Genomic DNA, 14,038 nt, shown 5'->3' with positions numbered 1-14,038 from the left:
TTGTAGTGTAGACATACCCCTAATGCAGAAGCCAGCTCCATCCCTGGGGCAACTGGTGGTAACTGCCATGCCGCTACCTCAGTGGGTGGGTTGGGGCCCAGGAGTGCATGAGTCCACCACTCTGTGCTCCCAATGCAGATGCTGTATCCGCTAGGCCACTGCAGAGCCCATCCCACTTCCCTACCTTCAGAGGATCCCTTAGCCAGCTCCATCCTTGGCGCAGCCTGTGTTGGCTGTTCAGCGGCTCCCAGGTTGGGACTTGAGCTGCTTAGGGGGACTGGACTTGAACCCACTATCCTGTGCTCCCCAGGAGAATCCCCTAAGCCACTGCAGAACCAACCCGCCTCCCTGCCTTTAGGGCATCCCTTATCCTGCCTTCCTAATACAGGAGCCAGCAACTCCTGGGGCAACTGGTGTTGGCTGCCAGGCTGCTGCCTAAGTAGGTGGAGTGGGGGCTAGGGGGCACTCGAGTCCATCACCCTATACTCCAGATGCTGATCCCCATGGCCACTCCAGAACCCACCCCACAACCCTACCTTCAGGGCGTCCTCTCCCACACTCTGAACCCCTTTGCCCAAGACCAGAGCCTGCACCCCAACTCCGTACCCTAGCCTGGTGAAAGTGAATGAGATTCAGGGAGAAAGGGGGATGGAGTGATCAGGGGTGGGGCCTCAGAGAAGGGGGGCAAGGAAGCCGGAGAAGGGTATTTGGGTTTGAGGTGGATCTTACATTGCACTTAAATTGAAAAAGTGACCTTGTGGTAAACTAGGTTGGAGACCACTGCTCCAAACTTTGCACGAAAGGAGACGACTACAAGTGAGTGGCTCCAATGGATGGTACTCACAAAGATTCTGAGCTCTCAGTCCAGACCATATTTGTGCCAAGAATAGGGGGTCCATATGGCCAGCTCCCATTCAAAGTAGCATAGGATCACCCAGATTCTGATTTCAGGTGACTGCAGTTTCAGTTTCAGCTGCTGTGGCAGTTGGGACTGAGTGCCTGACCCTTTGTTCCCTCAATTGCTCTCTTGACTGCATCTGGTCAGCCTTCCCCTTTGTGACTCACGAGGGGTCAGGCCTGTCCTAGGCAAACAGGCTTTGAAAGCCAGAGGCAGAGCAAGCAGGGAGCGAAAGTGGACAGGGGGCTGCAGACAGGGGAGTTTAAGAGGGAGTCTCACGATGGTAAGGTTGATGGGAGGACAGGTGGGGACGGGGCAGCACAAGACAGTACCTCTATTGTTGGCATGGGTGGGGAGGGAAGGAGAGGAACAACAATTGGGAGAAGGGAAAAAAGTGCCAGGGGAGGGAGCAAGAGAAGAGGAAGGTCCACCGCTCCCCTTGCTAGGCTGGAAACGGGTTGGGAGGGCAACAATAAAGAAAGGAGGAAGGGGGATAAAAGAACAAGTAGTACAACTCCCAGAACAGGATGGAAAGACCGGTTCCTCCAGCTGCACCAAGAGGCAAGTGAAACTATGTATGGGGGGTGACTAAGAAATGAAGGGGAGGCTCAGGCACCAAACAAACAAACAAACAAAAAACGAGGGGCATGAACCTTCCTCTTGGGGAGGGATAAGAATCTTGCACAAAAAGGGTTTTCTGTGCAAAAAGGAAACGTCCACACTGCTCATTTTTGCGCAAAAACCCTTTGTGCAAAAACGGCTTGAATCGATTATGCAAATGAAGTGTGACAAAATGCTAATCAGTGCTTCATTTGCATACTCTCTGCTGGCAAAAGCATACTCTCTGCTGGTGAGAAAAGCTGCTCCGCATCTCCCTGGTCTGCTGCTCCCCCCCCCCCCCCAGAAGACCAGGGAGATGCGGAGCAAAGCTGCGGAGACCCGGGTGGCAGGACCGAGACGCGCCGCGGTGCCGCCGCCCGGGTCCTCCGCGGCTTTGCTCCACGTCTCCCTGGTCTGCTGGGGGCCCCCCACCCCAGCAGACCAGGGAGACGCGGAGCAAAGCCGCGGAGGACCCGGGCGGCGGCACTGCGGCGCGTCTCGGTCCCGCTGCCTGCGTTTCCATGGTCTGCTGGGGGGGGGGGGGGCACACCTAGTGCGCCCCCCCCCGAACCCCCCCCAGCAGACCAGGCATTTCTCGCGGACGCCTGTGTAGAGCAGCTGGGGCGCTGCCGGTTGGTCCCGCAGCGCTGCTCCTCGGTGCTACTGGACCAATCTGGCAGCACCCCAGCTGCTCTGCCCCAGGCGTCCCGATTCAGCCGCTGCTGGTCAGTTTCAGAAGCGGCTGAATCAGGACGCCTGGGGCAGAGCAGCTGGGGTGCTGCTAGGTTAGTCCAGTAGCGCCTAGGAGCGGCGCTACTGGACCAACCCAGCAGCACCCCAGCTGCTCTGCCCCAGGCGTCCCCAAGTCAGCCGCTGCTGAAACTGACCAGCGGCTGACTAAAGGAAGCCCGAGGCAGAGTTTCTCTGCCCCGGGCTTCCTGGAATCAGCTGCTGATCAGTTTCAGCAGCAGCTGACTTGGGGAAATCTGGGGTAGAGCAGCTGGGGTGCTGCCGGGTTGGTCCCCGCAGCGCCGAGGTGTGGCGCTGCGGGAACCTATCCGGCAGCGCCCCAGCTGCTCTGTCCCAGGCGTCCAGATTCAGCTGCTGTTGAAACTGATCAGCGGCTGATTCCAGGAAGCCCGGGGCAGAGAAACTCTGCCTCGGGCTTCCTTTAGTCAGCCGCTGGTCAGTTTCAGCAGTGGCTGAATCTGGACGCCAGTTTCGACTTAAGTACAAATTCAATTTAAGTACAAACCTACAGTCCCTATCTTGTAAGTAACCCGGGGACTGCCTGTAACAGAAAGGGAGGTATGTGTATCTTGAGGATGTGGTCTGCATTGTTTTATTGCAAAATGGTGTAGGGTATCATAGAATCATAGCACTGGGAGGGAGCTCGAGAGGTCATCAAGTCCAGTCCTCTGCCCTCATGGCAGGACCAAGCATTGTCTAAATCATCCCTCACAGGTGTCTGTCTAACCTGCTCTTAAATATCTCCAATGATGGAGATTCCACAATCCCCTAGGCAATTTATTCCAGTGTTTAACCACCCTGACAGTTAGGAAGTTTTTCCTAATGTCCAATCTAAATCTCCCTTGCAGCAGTTGAAGCCCATTGCTTCTTGTCCTATCCTCAGAGGCCAGGAGAACAATTTTTCTCCCTCCTCCTTATAACATCCTTTTCGATACTTGAAAACTACAATTGCGTCCTCTCTCAGTCTTCTCTTTTCTAAACTAAGCAAGCCCAATTCCTTCAGTCTTCCCTCATACGTCATGTTCTCTCGACCTTTAATCATTTTTGTTGCTCTTCTCTGGACTGTCTCCAATTTTTCCACAACTTTCGTGAAATGTGGTGCCCAGAACTGGAAACAATATTCTAGCTGAGGCCTAATCAGTGCAGAGTAGAGTGGAAGAATGACTTCTCGTGTCTTGCTCAAAACACTCCTGTTAATGCATCCCAGAATCATTTTTGCTTTTTTTACAACAGTGTCACACTGTTGACTCATGTTTGACTTGTTGTCCTCTATGACCCTTAAATCCCTTTCAGCAGTATTCCTTCCTAGACATTCACTTCCCATTCTGTATGTGTGAAACTGATTGTTCCTTCCTAAATGGAGTACTTTGCATTTGTCCTTATTAAACTTCATCCTGTTTATCTCCGACCATTTCCTTAGTTTGTCTAGATCCTTTTGAATTTTGATCCTATTCTCCAAAGCACTTGCAACCCCTCCCAGCTTGAAATCATCTGCAAACTTAATAATCATACTCTCTATTCCATCATGTAAATCATTGATGAAGATATTGAACAGAATCCCAAAACAGACCTCTGTGGAACCCCACTTGTTATGCCATTGTAGCGTGATTGTGAACCATTAATAAGTACTCTATGAGACCTGTCATCCAGCCAATTATGCATCTGCCTTATAGTAGCTCCATCTTGGTTGCATTTCCCTAGTTTATTGATAAGAAAGTCATGAGAAACTGTGTCAAATGCCTTACTAAAGTCTAAGGCTGTGTCTACACTGGGCCACTTATTCTGGAAAATCAGCCGCTTTTCCGGAATAAGCTGAGAGCTGTCTACACTGGCCCCTTGAATTTCCGGAAAAGCACTGACGATCTACTGCAAGAAATCAGCTGCTTTTCCGGAAAAACTATGCTGCTCCCGCTGGGGCAAAAGTCCTTTTTCCAGAAAACTGTTCCGGAAAAGGGCCAGTGTAGACAGCACAGTAGTCTTTTCCGCAAAAAAGCCCCAATCGCGAAAATGACGATCGGGGCTTTTTTGCGGAAAAGCGCGTCTACATTGGCCACGGACGCTTTTCTGGGAAAAGGGCTTTTCCGGAAAAGCATCCTGCCAGTGTAGACGCTCTTTTTCCGGAAATACTTATAATGGAAAACTGCTCCGTTTTAAGCATTTCCGGAAATTCATGCCAGTGTAGATGTAGCCTAAGTGTATACCAAGTCCACCGCTTCTCCCTTATCCATAAGGCTTGTTATACTGTCAAAGAAAGCTATCAGATTGGTTTGACATGATTTGTTCTTTACAAATCCATGCTGGCTGTTACCTATCACCTTATTGTCTTCCAGATGTTTGCAGATGGATTCCTTAATTACTTGTTCCATTATCTTCCCTGGCACAGAAGTTAAACTGACTGGTCTGTAGTTTCCTGGGTTGTTTTTATTTCCCTTTTTATAGACTGGATTTGCCCTTTTCCAGTCTTCTGGAATCTCTCCCAACTTTCATGATTTTTCAAAGATCAGAGCTAAAGGCTCAGATACCTCCTCTATCAGCTCCTTGAATGTTCTAGGATGCATTTCATCAGGCCCTGGTGACTTGCAGATATTTAACTTTTCTAAGTAATTTTTAACTTGTTCTTTTATGTTAACTTCGAAATCTACCCTATTTCCAGTAGCATTCTCTATGTTAGGCATCCCATCACATCTTCTTGATGTGTCTCAAGATACCTCCCCCAGTCTCTTCCTGTGCCTTCCCGCAGGAACTGTCAGTGGGGTGGGTGGGATGTAAAAGCAGCCCATAGGTCAATATTGGGTAAGGGAAAATACAGGTGAATTCATAGTTTATTTTCACAAGTATGGTATTCTATCAGGAAAGCAGGCTAAGTGATTGAGTGCAAGGCAGGTGCCCTTTACAGTGAAAAGGCGGAGATGAACACGTGTGGCATAGAACACCACTCAAAGAAGGCAGAAATAATGTACTGGAGGGCATGTACTTTAATGTGTATTTCCTAGTTTTAAATGAAGCTTTCTTCCATCTCTTGGCCATTTGGGAAAGTGCTGACATCACAGAAATATTGCCCAATGTTATCAATACCGAAATGGCAGATGCCTCTGAACACCGGACTGGAGGTGCCACACAGTGTAAGATAGCTAAAACTGATCATCACTTAACTCCTGCCGCTTAAATCTTTATAAAGTTTGTAATCTTTCTAAATACAATTTGGAATTATTCATTAAATCAGTAAAATAGCACTATCATACCTAATTTAGAATAACTCATATGTAATCCATTCCTAGCTAACACTGAGTGATCTGATAATTAAAATGAATCAGTTTTTAATTTTATCCTGATAACAACCCATGCTCAGAGAGGCAAAAAGTCATCCCTTTTAAAAATGGAAGTCAAATCCTACTGAGCAAAATAGAAAGCAGCATAATCTCAGGCAAGTCAAGTGTAAAAGTATAATTAGGCAGGCCAAAAAAAGAATCTGAAGTGCACTTGGCAAAAGACACATAAACTAACAATAAAAACACATCAGAAGCAGGAAGCCTGCCAAACAATCTGTGGGGCCACTGGATAACTGGGGTGCTAATGGGTCACAAGAAGAAGGCAAGGTCATTTTGCAAAGAAGCTAAATAAATACTTTGAATCGGTCTTCTCTGGAGAGGATGGGAGGGACAGTCCCACACCTGAGCCTTTCGTTTTAGAAGAATCTATCCTAGACTGATGTGAGAGAAGAGGTTTGGGAATGAATTGATAAAGTCAATAGTAATAAGTCACCAGGATGAGATGGCATTCATCCAGGAGTTCTGAAGGAACTCAAATATGAAACTGCAGAACTGCTAATTGTGGTTTGTAATCTATCACTTAAATCATGTTGTGTACCAAATGACTAAAAGACAGCTAAATGACACCAACCTTTTAAAAAGGCTCGTGTGGTAAGGTTACAGAATCCATGACTGCTGTAGCCTCTGAGGCTAAATCGTAATCTTAATAATAATAGAAAGCACAAATATTTATGAAAATGACTGTCAATTAGCTCTTACCTCTCTCATTTCTTCTGCTTGCTGTTGTCTAAGGTCCGCTAAGTCCTGACTAGCAGACCGTAACTTGTCCTCATTACACAAGAATAATTTCCAAACGTAACAAAGTTGCTCATCTGTGGAAGCTGAAGGGTTGATTCCTTCTTCCTTGAGCCTTTCAAGTATGTCTTCCACTTGGATTTTTTCCTGAGGGAACAAATCATCAAAATGTAACCTACTCAATCATCTAAAACATTTCCTCCTGAAAAGAATTTGTGTGGGCATAATATTTCTGAATCAGTAAAAATTAAGATTCAATTAGTGTGCAATTAATGGCCGTTCAAAACCTAAAACCCATGTGATGGAAGCATATGTCCCCTGTGGTCTGGAGGCACTGCTGTGAGGGTCAAATCAGGGTGAACTGCTTAGAACCAGGGCCACTTACAGCCCAAGACTGGGGTCCTCCTCTATAAGGCACCAAAGCAGTCACACTGAGCACTTCAGCAATCAATCAATCTCCTTAGACACTCCAGTGTTAGCTGTGCCACAACCAGCACCACTCCTTACACAAGTGAGCGTCTCTGAGGTAACAGGCTCTGTGGATATGGGAAAGTCAGTGGATGTAATGTATCTTGACTTTAGCAAAGCTTTCAATAAGATCTCACAAAATATTCTTGACAGCAAATTAAGGGAGTATGGATTGGACATGGACTGTAAGGTGGATAGAAAGCTGGCTAGACTGTCAGGCCCAACGAGCAGTGATCAATGGCTTGATGTCAGGTCGGCGGTCGGTTTCAAGCAGAGTGCCCCAAGGATCAGTTCTTGGGCCAGTTTTGTTCAACATCTTTATTAATGACCTGGATGAGGGGATGGATTGCACCCTCAGCAAGTTTGCAATGACACTAAGCTAGGGGGAGAGGTAGATACGCTGGAGGGCAGGCATAGGGTCCAGAGTGACCTGGACAGATTAGAGGATTGGGCCAAAAGAAACCTGATGAGTTTCAACAAGGACAAGTGTAGAGTCCTGCCCTTGGGACGGAAGAATCCCAAGCATTGTTACAGGCTGGGGACCGAATGGCTAAGTAGCAGGTCTGCAGAAAAGGACATGGGAATTACAGTGCTGGATATGAGTCAACAGTGTGCCCTTGTAGCCAAGAGGACTAATGGCATGATAGCGTGCATTAGGAGGAGCATTGCCAGAAGATCCAGAGAAGAGATTATTCCCTTTTATTCAGCTCTGGTGTGGCCTCATCTGGAGTATTGTGTCCAGTTTTGGGCCCCCCATTATAAAAAGGATGTGGATACATTGGAGAGGATCCAGCGGAGGGCAACCAAAATGCTTAGGGGGCTGGAGCGCATGTCCTATGAGGAGAGTCTGAGGGATTTGGGTTTGTTTAGTCTGCAGAAGAAAAGAGTGAGGGGGGATTTGACAGCAGCCTTCAGCTTCCTGAAGGGGGTTCCAAAGAGGATGGAGAGAGGCTGTTCACAGGAGTGATGGATGGCAGAACAAGGAGCAATGGTCTCAAGTTACAGTGGGGGAGGTCTAGGTTGGATATTAGGAAAAACTATTTCACTAGGAGGGTGGTGAAGCACTGGGATGGGTTCCCTAGGGAAGGGGTGGAATCTCCATCCCTAGAGGTTTTTAAGTCTCAGCTTGACAAAGCACTGGCTGTGTTGATTTGGTTGGGATTGGTCCTGCCTTGGGCAGGGGGCTGGACTTGATGACCTCCTGAGGTCTCTTCTAGCTCTATGATTCTATGCTTCTATGTAATAAAACCAGTCTCACCAAATCTGAACAGGTTCTCCTGGTTCCAAAGGACCAGCCTCTGTCCCAGGTCAATTTATACCTTAGATCTTACCCAAAAGAACTTGTTGGGCCAATTCTTTAGAATCTAAAATCTAAAGGTTTATTAACCTTAGAAAAGGTGAGAGTAGGATTGTTAAAGAAAGAGCATTACATCACCAAGTCCTTGATGCAGGCTCATAGCAGAGATGTAACAACCTGCCAGCTTAAAACTCTCTGGAGTACATTCTATATTAGGATGGGTCCACGAATCCTTCCGGCCCTCTGTCCTTAGCAAAGTTGCTTTTGGAGAGGAGGGCAGAAACGAAGACCAAGATGGATGCACCCCCAGGATACTTTTATAATCTTGCCCATGCAGAAGGGAAATCCATTTTTCTCCCGAGTGTTGGTACCTCCCAAAATGGAGCTGATCATATGATCACCATATCCTTTTAGGCAACGAGCCATGGGGTACCCAGGTATGTTCTTCTCAGACCAGGAGCCACTGTGCACTCCTCAGCTGTCAACTGGCAACACTTAAGAGCCACTGTCCATGCAGCACTCACTGGGCCACCACCCCTTAGGGGAGTGAGGCCATAAAGAAACATTTCAAATACAAGTACATACCAAAATCATACAAGTAGATGAGTAACAGACAGAATCAGCTAAACATAAGCTTTCATTAGACACCTCAGTAGGCCCACTTTTCACAGAACTTGGGGAAAACACACAACGATGATCTGCATTTCTTATTAAAATCCAATAACATCACACCCCCAAAGGCATGTAATCACATCAAATTTGATGACTCCTGTTTGATGAGAGGGATTTGGGTTGTGAGGAGACGTGTCTTATATCCCATTCTGGGAAACGATACAAAAATATACCATTGAGATTACCAGACTTGCCTACCATATACTTGTTTGGATTCTATTCCAAATGTCAAGGATTTCTGTAATCACTTAATAGCTGATAGCAGCTTGTAACTAACCAGTTTGGAAATGAGTAGCCCTGTGGAACCCTTACGCTACTGGAGGTATCCCGGAAAAGCAATGCAATCAAAGGAACGTGTCCACTTTTTCTGGAAAATTTTTCAAAAAAGTGGACGTACTCTTTCGCCATTCCTATAAACCTCATTTTACGAGGAATAAGGGAAGTGTCGAAAGAGCACTTTTTTCCAAAATTTGGTACCATGTAGATGTGCCAAATTTCAGAAAAGCCTCTTTCGACAGTAAAGCCAAAAATGATAAGCAATTTGTGTACCACAAATTGCGTTTCTTTTTCCGACTTACCACTGCAGCGTACACCTAGCCTTAGAGACTAACCAAACTATATAGAATCATTCTATATATTCTGATTAGTCTCGAAGGAGCCACAGGACTAGTTTTTGTTTTTGAAGTTACAAACTAACACAGCGACCCCTCTGAGGTTTTTTTAACCAGTTTGGGAAATGTTAAGGAAAACAGGTATTTCCTGATCTGAATGTTAGTCAGAATTGCCAAGTTACCATTGTGTGGTTTGGAAAGGTCCTGATTCAAGATCAGACCCAGAGCTCCTGTGAGGACCGTGATGCGCACACAAAAGACATTCAGGTTGGGATATGTAAGTATTAATAGGGATTTGGGAAGGCAATAGTGGTAGGGGCTCTGCCCAGAGCAGGCATAATCCTTTGAACATGGGTTATCCCCTTCGTCCTTGCAGTCTGGAAAGATAGATACAGGGTCTGGCTAGAGCAGGTACTGTGCTTTCTGATATATAAACATGCTCTTTCCCTTCATTCTTGAAAGAACAATGTCTTCTTGTTCTCACTTGCTCTGTAAAAATACTTTCAGGGTCACAGTCTTTGTAATCTCTATAACGCACTGATTTAGGAAGTATGTAATTTAGAAAAGTGCTGATCTAATGGAAAATCCTGTAAACTGTAAAGGGGGTTTACTGAGACAGGTTCTATCTCTGGCATGCCAAGAACCCAAGTGGTTAGGCAGAGGTTACAGGTTATATGGCAGCCATGAGCATAGATAAAAATGTCCTGCATCTTCTATTAGTATCTAAACTTCCTCACCCTAATAATGTTGCTCTCCTTTCACATTTTATTCCATTTACCTCAAGTTCATTAGTATAGATGTCAATGGGTTGCCATCACATTTTTGCAGTTCAGTATCTGCTGATGTTCCTGTTTTAAAATATCTAAAGCTAGAATCAATTGGCATCCAACAGTTATTTATCAGTTTAATCACACTTGTTTGTTATAACATTTTATTTTATGATATATTCTGACCGAGGGTTACTCCTGGTTAATTGCTTATTTTAAGATTTATGCTAAGGCCTTGTTTTTCAATCTAGCTAAACTGCAGTCGTAGAGTCTGTGAAGCCTGCAGCTTCTACTAATATCTATCGGCTACAGATACAGATCTACATACAAATTTTGCCAGTTGTTCATAATGTATCTGAGTCCTTTTTAAATGGGGCTGTGATATCTGTTTCACTCAGCCTACCTTTTCCAGGTTGTGCTGCAGCCAGCTCACTTGCTTCAATGAAAACCCATATAGGCTTAGTCTAACATGGAAAAGTCCATCCTGGCAGAAGATATTTTGAATGAGACCTTTCCTATTTAGCCCAACCTCAGGTATGATTTTGCCCTTAGCACAAACAAAGACAGCCTAGTTCACAGCTGTCCTTGGTAAATGCACTGTCTGGTAATTTAGTAACCTTGAGGCATCTGGTGAAATGGATTAAAACCTGGCTAAAGAACAAGTAGTGGAGAGCAGAAGAGGAGGGATGCTCAGCCCCAGGCCTGGAGGACAAGGTGCAGGGTCCCCAGGAGGAGAGGGAACAGGCAATGCCAGGCGCAGGTGATGCTTCAGGATGCAGCATGCAGGTGATGCTTTGGGATGGTCCCGGGCTGCAGGCGATGGTGAGTGTAGGAGGTCCCGGGATACAAGTGAGGCCAAGTGTGGGGGGGGTCCCGGGGTGCAGACAAGGTCAGGGTGGTGCAATGTCCAGGAGTCCTGGGGTGCAGGCGAGGCCAGGTGTGGGGAGTCCCAGGGTGCAGGTGAGGCCAGGGGGCTGCAATGTCCAGGGGTCCCCGAGTGGAGGCAAGGTTGGGGAGGGTCCCGGGGTGCAGGAGAGGCCGGGGCGGTGCAATGTCCCGGAGTCCCAGATACGAGGCGAGGCGGGGGGGGGGGGTGTTTTTGGGGTGCACGCGAGGCCGGGCGGGGGGTGTTTTTGGGGTGCACGCGAGGCCGGGCGGGGGGTGTTTTCGGGGTGCACGCGAGGCCGGGCGGGGGGTGTTTTCGGGGTGCACGGGAGGCCGGGCGGGGGGGGTGTTTTTGGGGTGCACGCGAGGCCGGGCGGGGGGTGGTTTTGGGGTGCCCGCGAGGCCGGGCGGGGGGTGTTTTCGGGGTGCACGCGAGGCCGGGCGGGGGGGTGGTTTTGGGGTGCACGCGAGGCCGGGTGGGGGGAGTCGCGGGGTGCACGCGAGGCCGGGCGGGGGGTGTTTTCGGGGTGCACGGGAGGCCGGGCGGGGGGGTGGTTTTGGGGTGCACGCGAGGCCGGGTGGGGGGCTGGCCCTTGCTGGCCCCCCGGGGAAGGCGGGGCCCGGGCAGAGGCCGCTGGCGGCCGGGGCCAGTCGCGGTAACTCACCCGCGCGGGCTGCTCCATGCGGCGGGAGCCGGGTCCGCTTGGGCCCCTGGAGCGGCGCTAAAGACAGAGGGGGGCGGGGCGATGGGAGCCATGGCAACGGAGGCCTTCTTGTCCGAGGCAGACGGGGGCGCTTTGTGTCTGAGCGGCGGGAGCCATGGCAACGGGTCGAACCATTCTTATTCGGCGGGGGTCGCTCCACCCCCGCGTCTTCGCCTGCCGGGGCTTTAGCCCCGCCCCCACTCTCAGGGCAGGGTCCAGCCTGCAGCGGGCTGGCTCCATCAACTCCCAGGGAGAGCAGCCGAGCCGCCCGGGGCAGCAGCTGCAACCGGGGGACCAGGGGGCTGAGTCCTGCCGCTGACAAAGCCACAGGCTGATGTGGCAGCTCTAGCTCCAGCGCCTAGCGCAGCCCCCAGGCTCCTAACTTCCCTTCTTTGCTGCTTCATCACTAGCGCCCTTCCCCTACCCACTCCCATAGTCTCACTGCTCTCAGCTTCTTCCCCACTCTCCTATGCTCTACCTGCCTGCTCGCCCCCATGGCCTCAGCCTCACCCTGCCTCCCTCCTCCCAGTTGTTTCTTACATTTCAAAGCAGACTGATCTCTCTGCGGCAGGTCTTGCGGAATTATAGTCTTTTGACACTTCCCAGCCTCCATCCACGTCTTGGATTCAAATACTTACTCTCATGATACCTTACCTACAATTCCCTCTAATCTTTTCCATCCATGTGTGGATTTTTTTCTATCCATGGGGAAACTATTTACATGCACTGAGGCATGTGAACCACGAATACAGGCAGTCCCCGGGTTACGTACAAGATAGGGACTGTAGGTTTGTTCTTAAGTTGAATTTGTATGTAAGTCAGAACTGGCATCCAGATTCAGCCGCTGCTGAAACTGACCAGCAGCTGACTACAGGAAGCCCGAGGCAGAGTTGCTCTGCCCTGGGCTGCCTGGAATCAGCCGCTGATCAGTTTCAACAGCAGCTGAATCTGGACGCCTAGGACTGAGCAGCTGGGGCACTGCGGTGACCAACCGGGCAGCACCCCAGCTGCTCTGCCCCAGGTGTCCCCAAGTCAGCCGCTGATGAAACTGATCAGTGGCTGATTCCAGGAAGCGCCGAGGAGCTGAGCCTCATTTGCATACCTAATGAGCCACCATTTTTTTCAGAAGAGGCTCTTGCGCAAGAAGCATCTACACTGCCCCTTCTTGCGCAAGAAAAACCCTCTTGTGCAATGCCATTACACCTATTACTTTTCAGGAAGAATGGCATTGCGCAAGAGGGTTTTTCTTGCGCAAGAAGGGGCAGTGTAGACGCTCCTTCTTGCACAAGAGCCTCTTCTGGAAAAAATGGTGACTCATTAGATATGCAAATGAGGCTCAGCGATATTCCACACTTAGCCTCATTTCCATATTACTTACGCAAGAAGCCGCGAGTGTAGACATATTCATGAAGTATGTCACGAGTGTAGACATAGCCCATTTCCGTTAACAATGTTCATGTGTCTCCTTCCTCCATCCTGCCATTCACTCCTTCTGGGTTCCAATTCATTAACATTTAAGACTTCTCAGTCCCTCTTCTCAATTCTGCCGACAATTCTAATCCTGGCTCATCCCCAACAGCTGCTTCCTCCACTCCCTCCCATGCTGCTCTTCCTGGTGTAAGTCCCACGAGCCTAGTATGATCCTCCACTACACTTTTGTCACCTCATTGATTCTACAAACTTGCTAGTCATGCAGTACTTCTAAACCTAACTCCCAAACCCATTCCAGAAAAACCTATCATTTAGACTCCCCACTTAAACTCCTAAATCCCATTTGACTTTCCTGAAAAAGATTGGAGAACTGCCCCACCTGCCCAATCACTGAAACTGATGTTCTGGTCTGCTTTCTTCATCTATTCTCTTCACCAATCCCATGCTACCCTTCATAATTTCCCTGTGTTCTGATTGCTTCCAGCAGGAGTTAGGGCCAAGTTAATTTAGGGCTCGTTGCTAAACGGTGTGGAGGCTGCATTCACCTACTCAGTTGAAAAGCCCCAAAGAGGCAAACTCAGTCTGTATTGACCTTTGTGACCTCATCCAAACATTAAACTCTCCCATTGTTACCTGCACAAGTTAGGGCTCTCTCTTCCCCCTTGGGGTGCAATGGCCCTCATGCTTTATTGGAATACACATGCAATGGCAAGGGTGAGGAACCCATTAGCCAGCTTTTATTCCATGTTAGTCCCTTCATCTACCAGCTATATTAGTTGTCAGCTGTGAGCACAGATGTAGCTCATGGACACTCAAATACCTGCCCTTCTACGGAGAGAGACCTGGTCATGTGCCTAACTCCATTGTGCCAAGTAACAACCCACTTCCACA

General features: G+C 48.7%; 1 protein-coding gene across 9 annotated transcripts in view; it reads right to left on the bottom strand.

Annotated features, from left to right (window-relative positions):
* CCDC30 (coiled-coil domain containing 30) overlaps window positions 1-12,549 on the bottom strand; it is a 119,018-nt gene extending 106,469 nt beyond the window's left edge. For 2 of the 9 annotated variants that reach the window (XR_012897362.1, XM_075906727.1), the window contains exons 1-2: window positions 11,678-12,549; window positions 6,277-6,459 (exon numbers count right to left, since the gene is read on the bottom strand). Coding sequence is in view for 7 of the 9 variants with exons in the window: in XM_075906727.1 (XP_075762842.1) it covers window positions 6,277-6,459; window positions 11,678-11,695 (201 nt within the window). In the remaining 2 variants the exon portion in view is untranslated. Of the gene's footprint in view, window positions 1-844; window positions 964-6,276; window positions 6,460-10,138; window positions 10,209-11,677 lie in introns of those variants that run through there. The other 7 variants (XM_075906718.1, XM_075906724.1, XM_075906716.1 and 4 more) reach the window with 5 other exon arrangements.
* Between the last annotated feature and the right edge of the window lie 1,489 nt (window positions 12,550-14,038).

Source organism: Pelodiscus sinensis, chromosome 23 (genome assembly GCF_049634645.1).
Source record: "Pelodiscus sinensis isolate JC-2024 chromosome 23, ASM4963464v1, whole genome shotgun sequence".
In the NCBI taxonomy this organism is placed as follows: domain Eukaryota; kingdom Metazoa; phylum Chordata; order Testudines; family Trionychidae; genus Pelodiscus; species Pelodiscus sinensis.
Note: the sequence above shows the minus strand (reverse complement) of the source record. Positions and strands in the feature narration are given on the sequence as shown.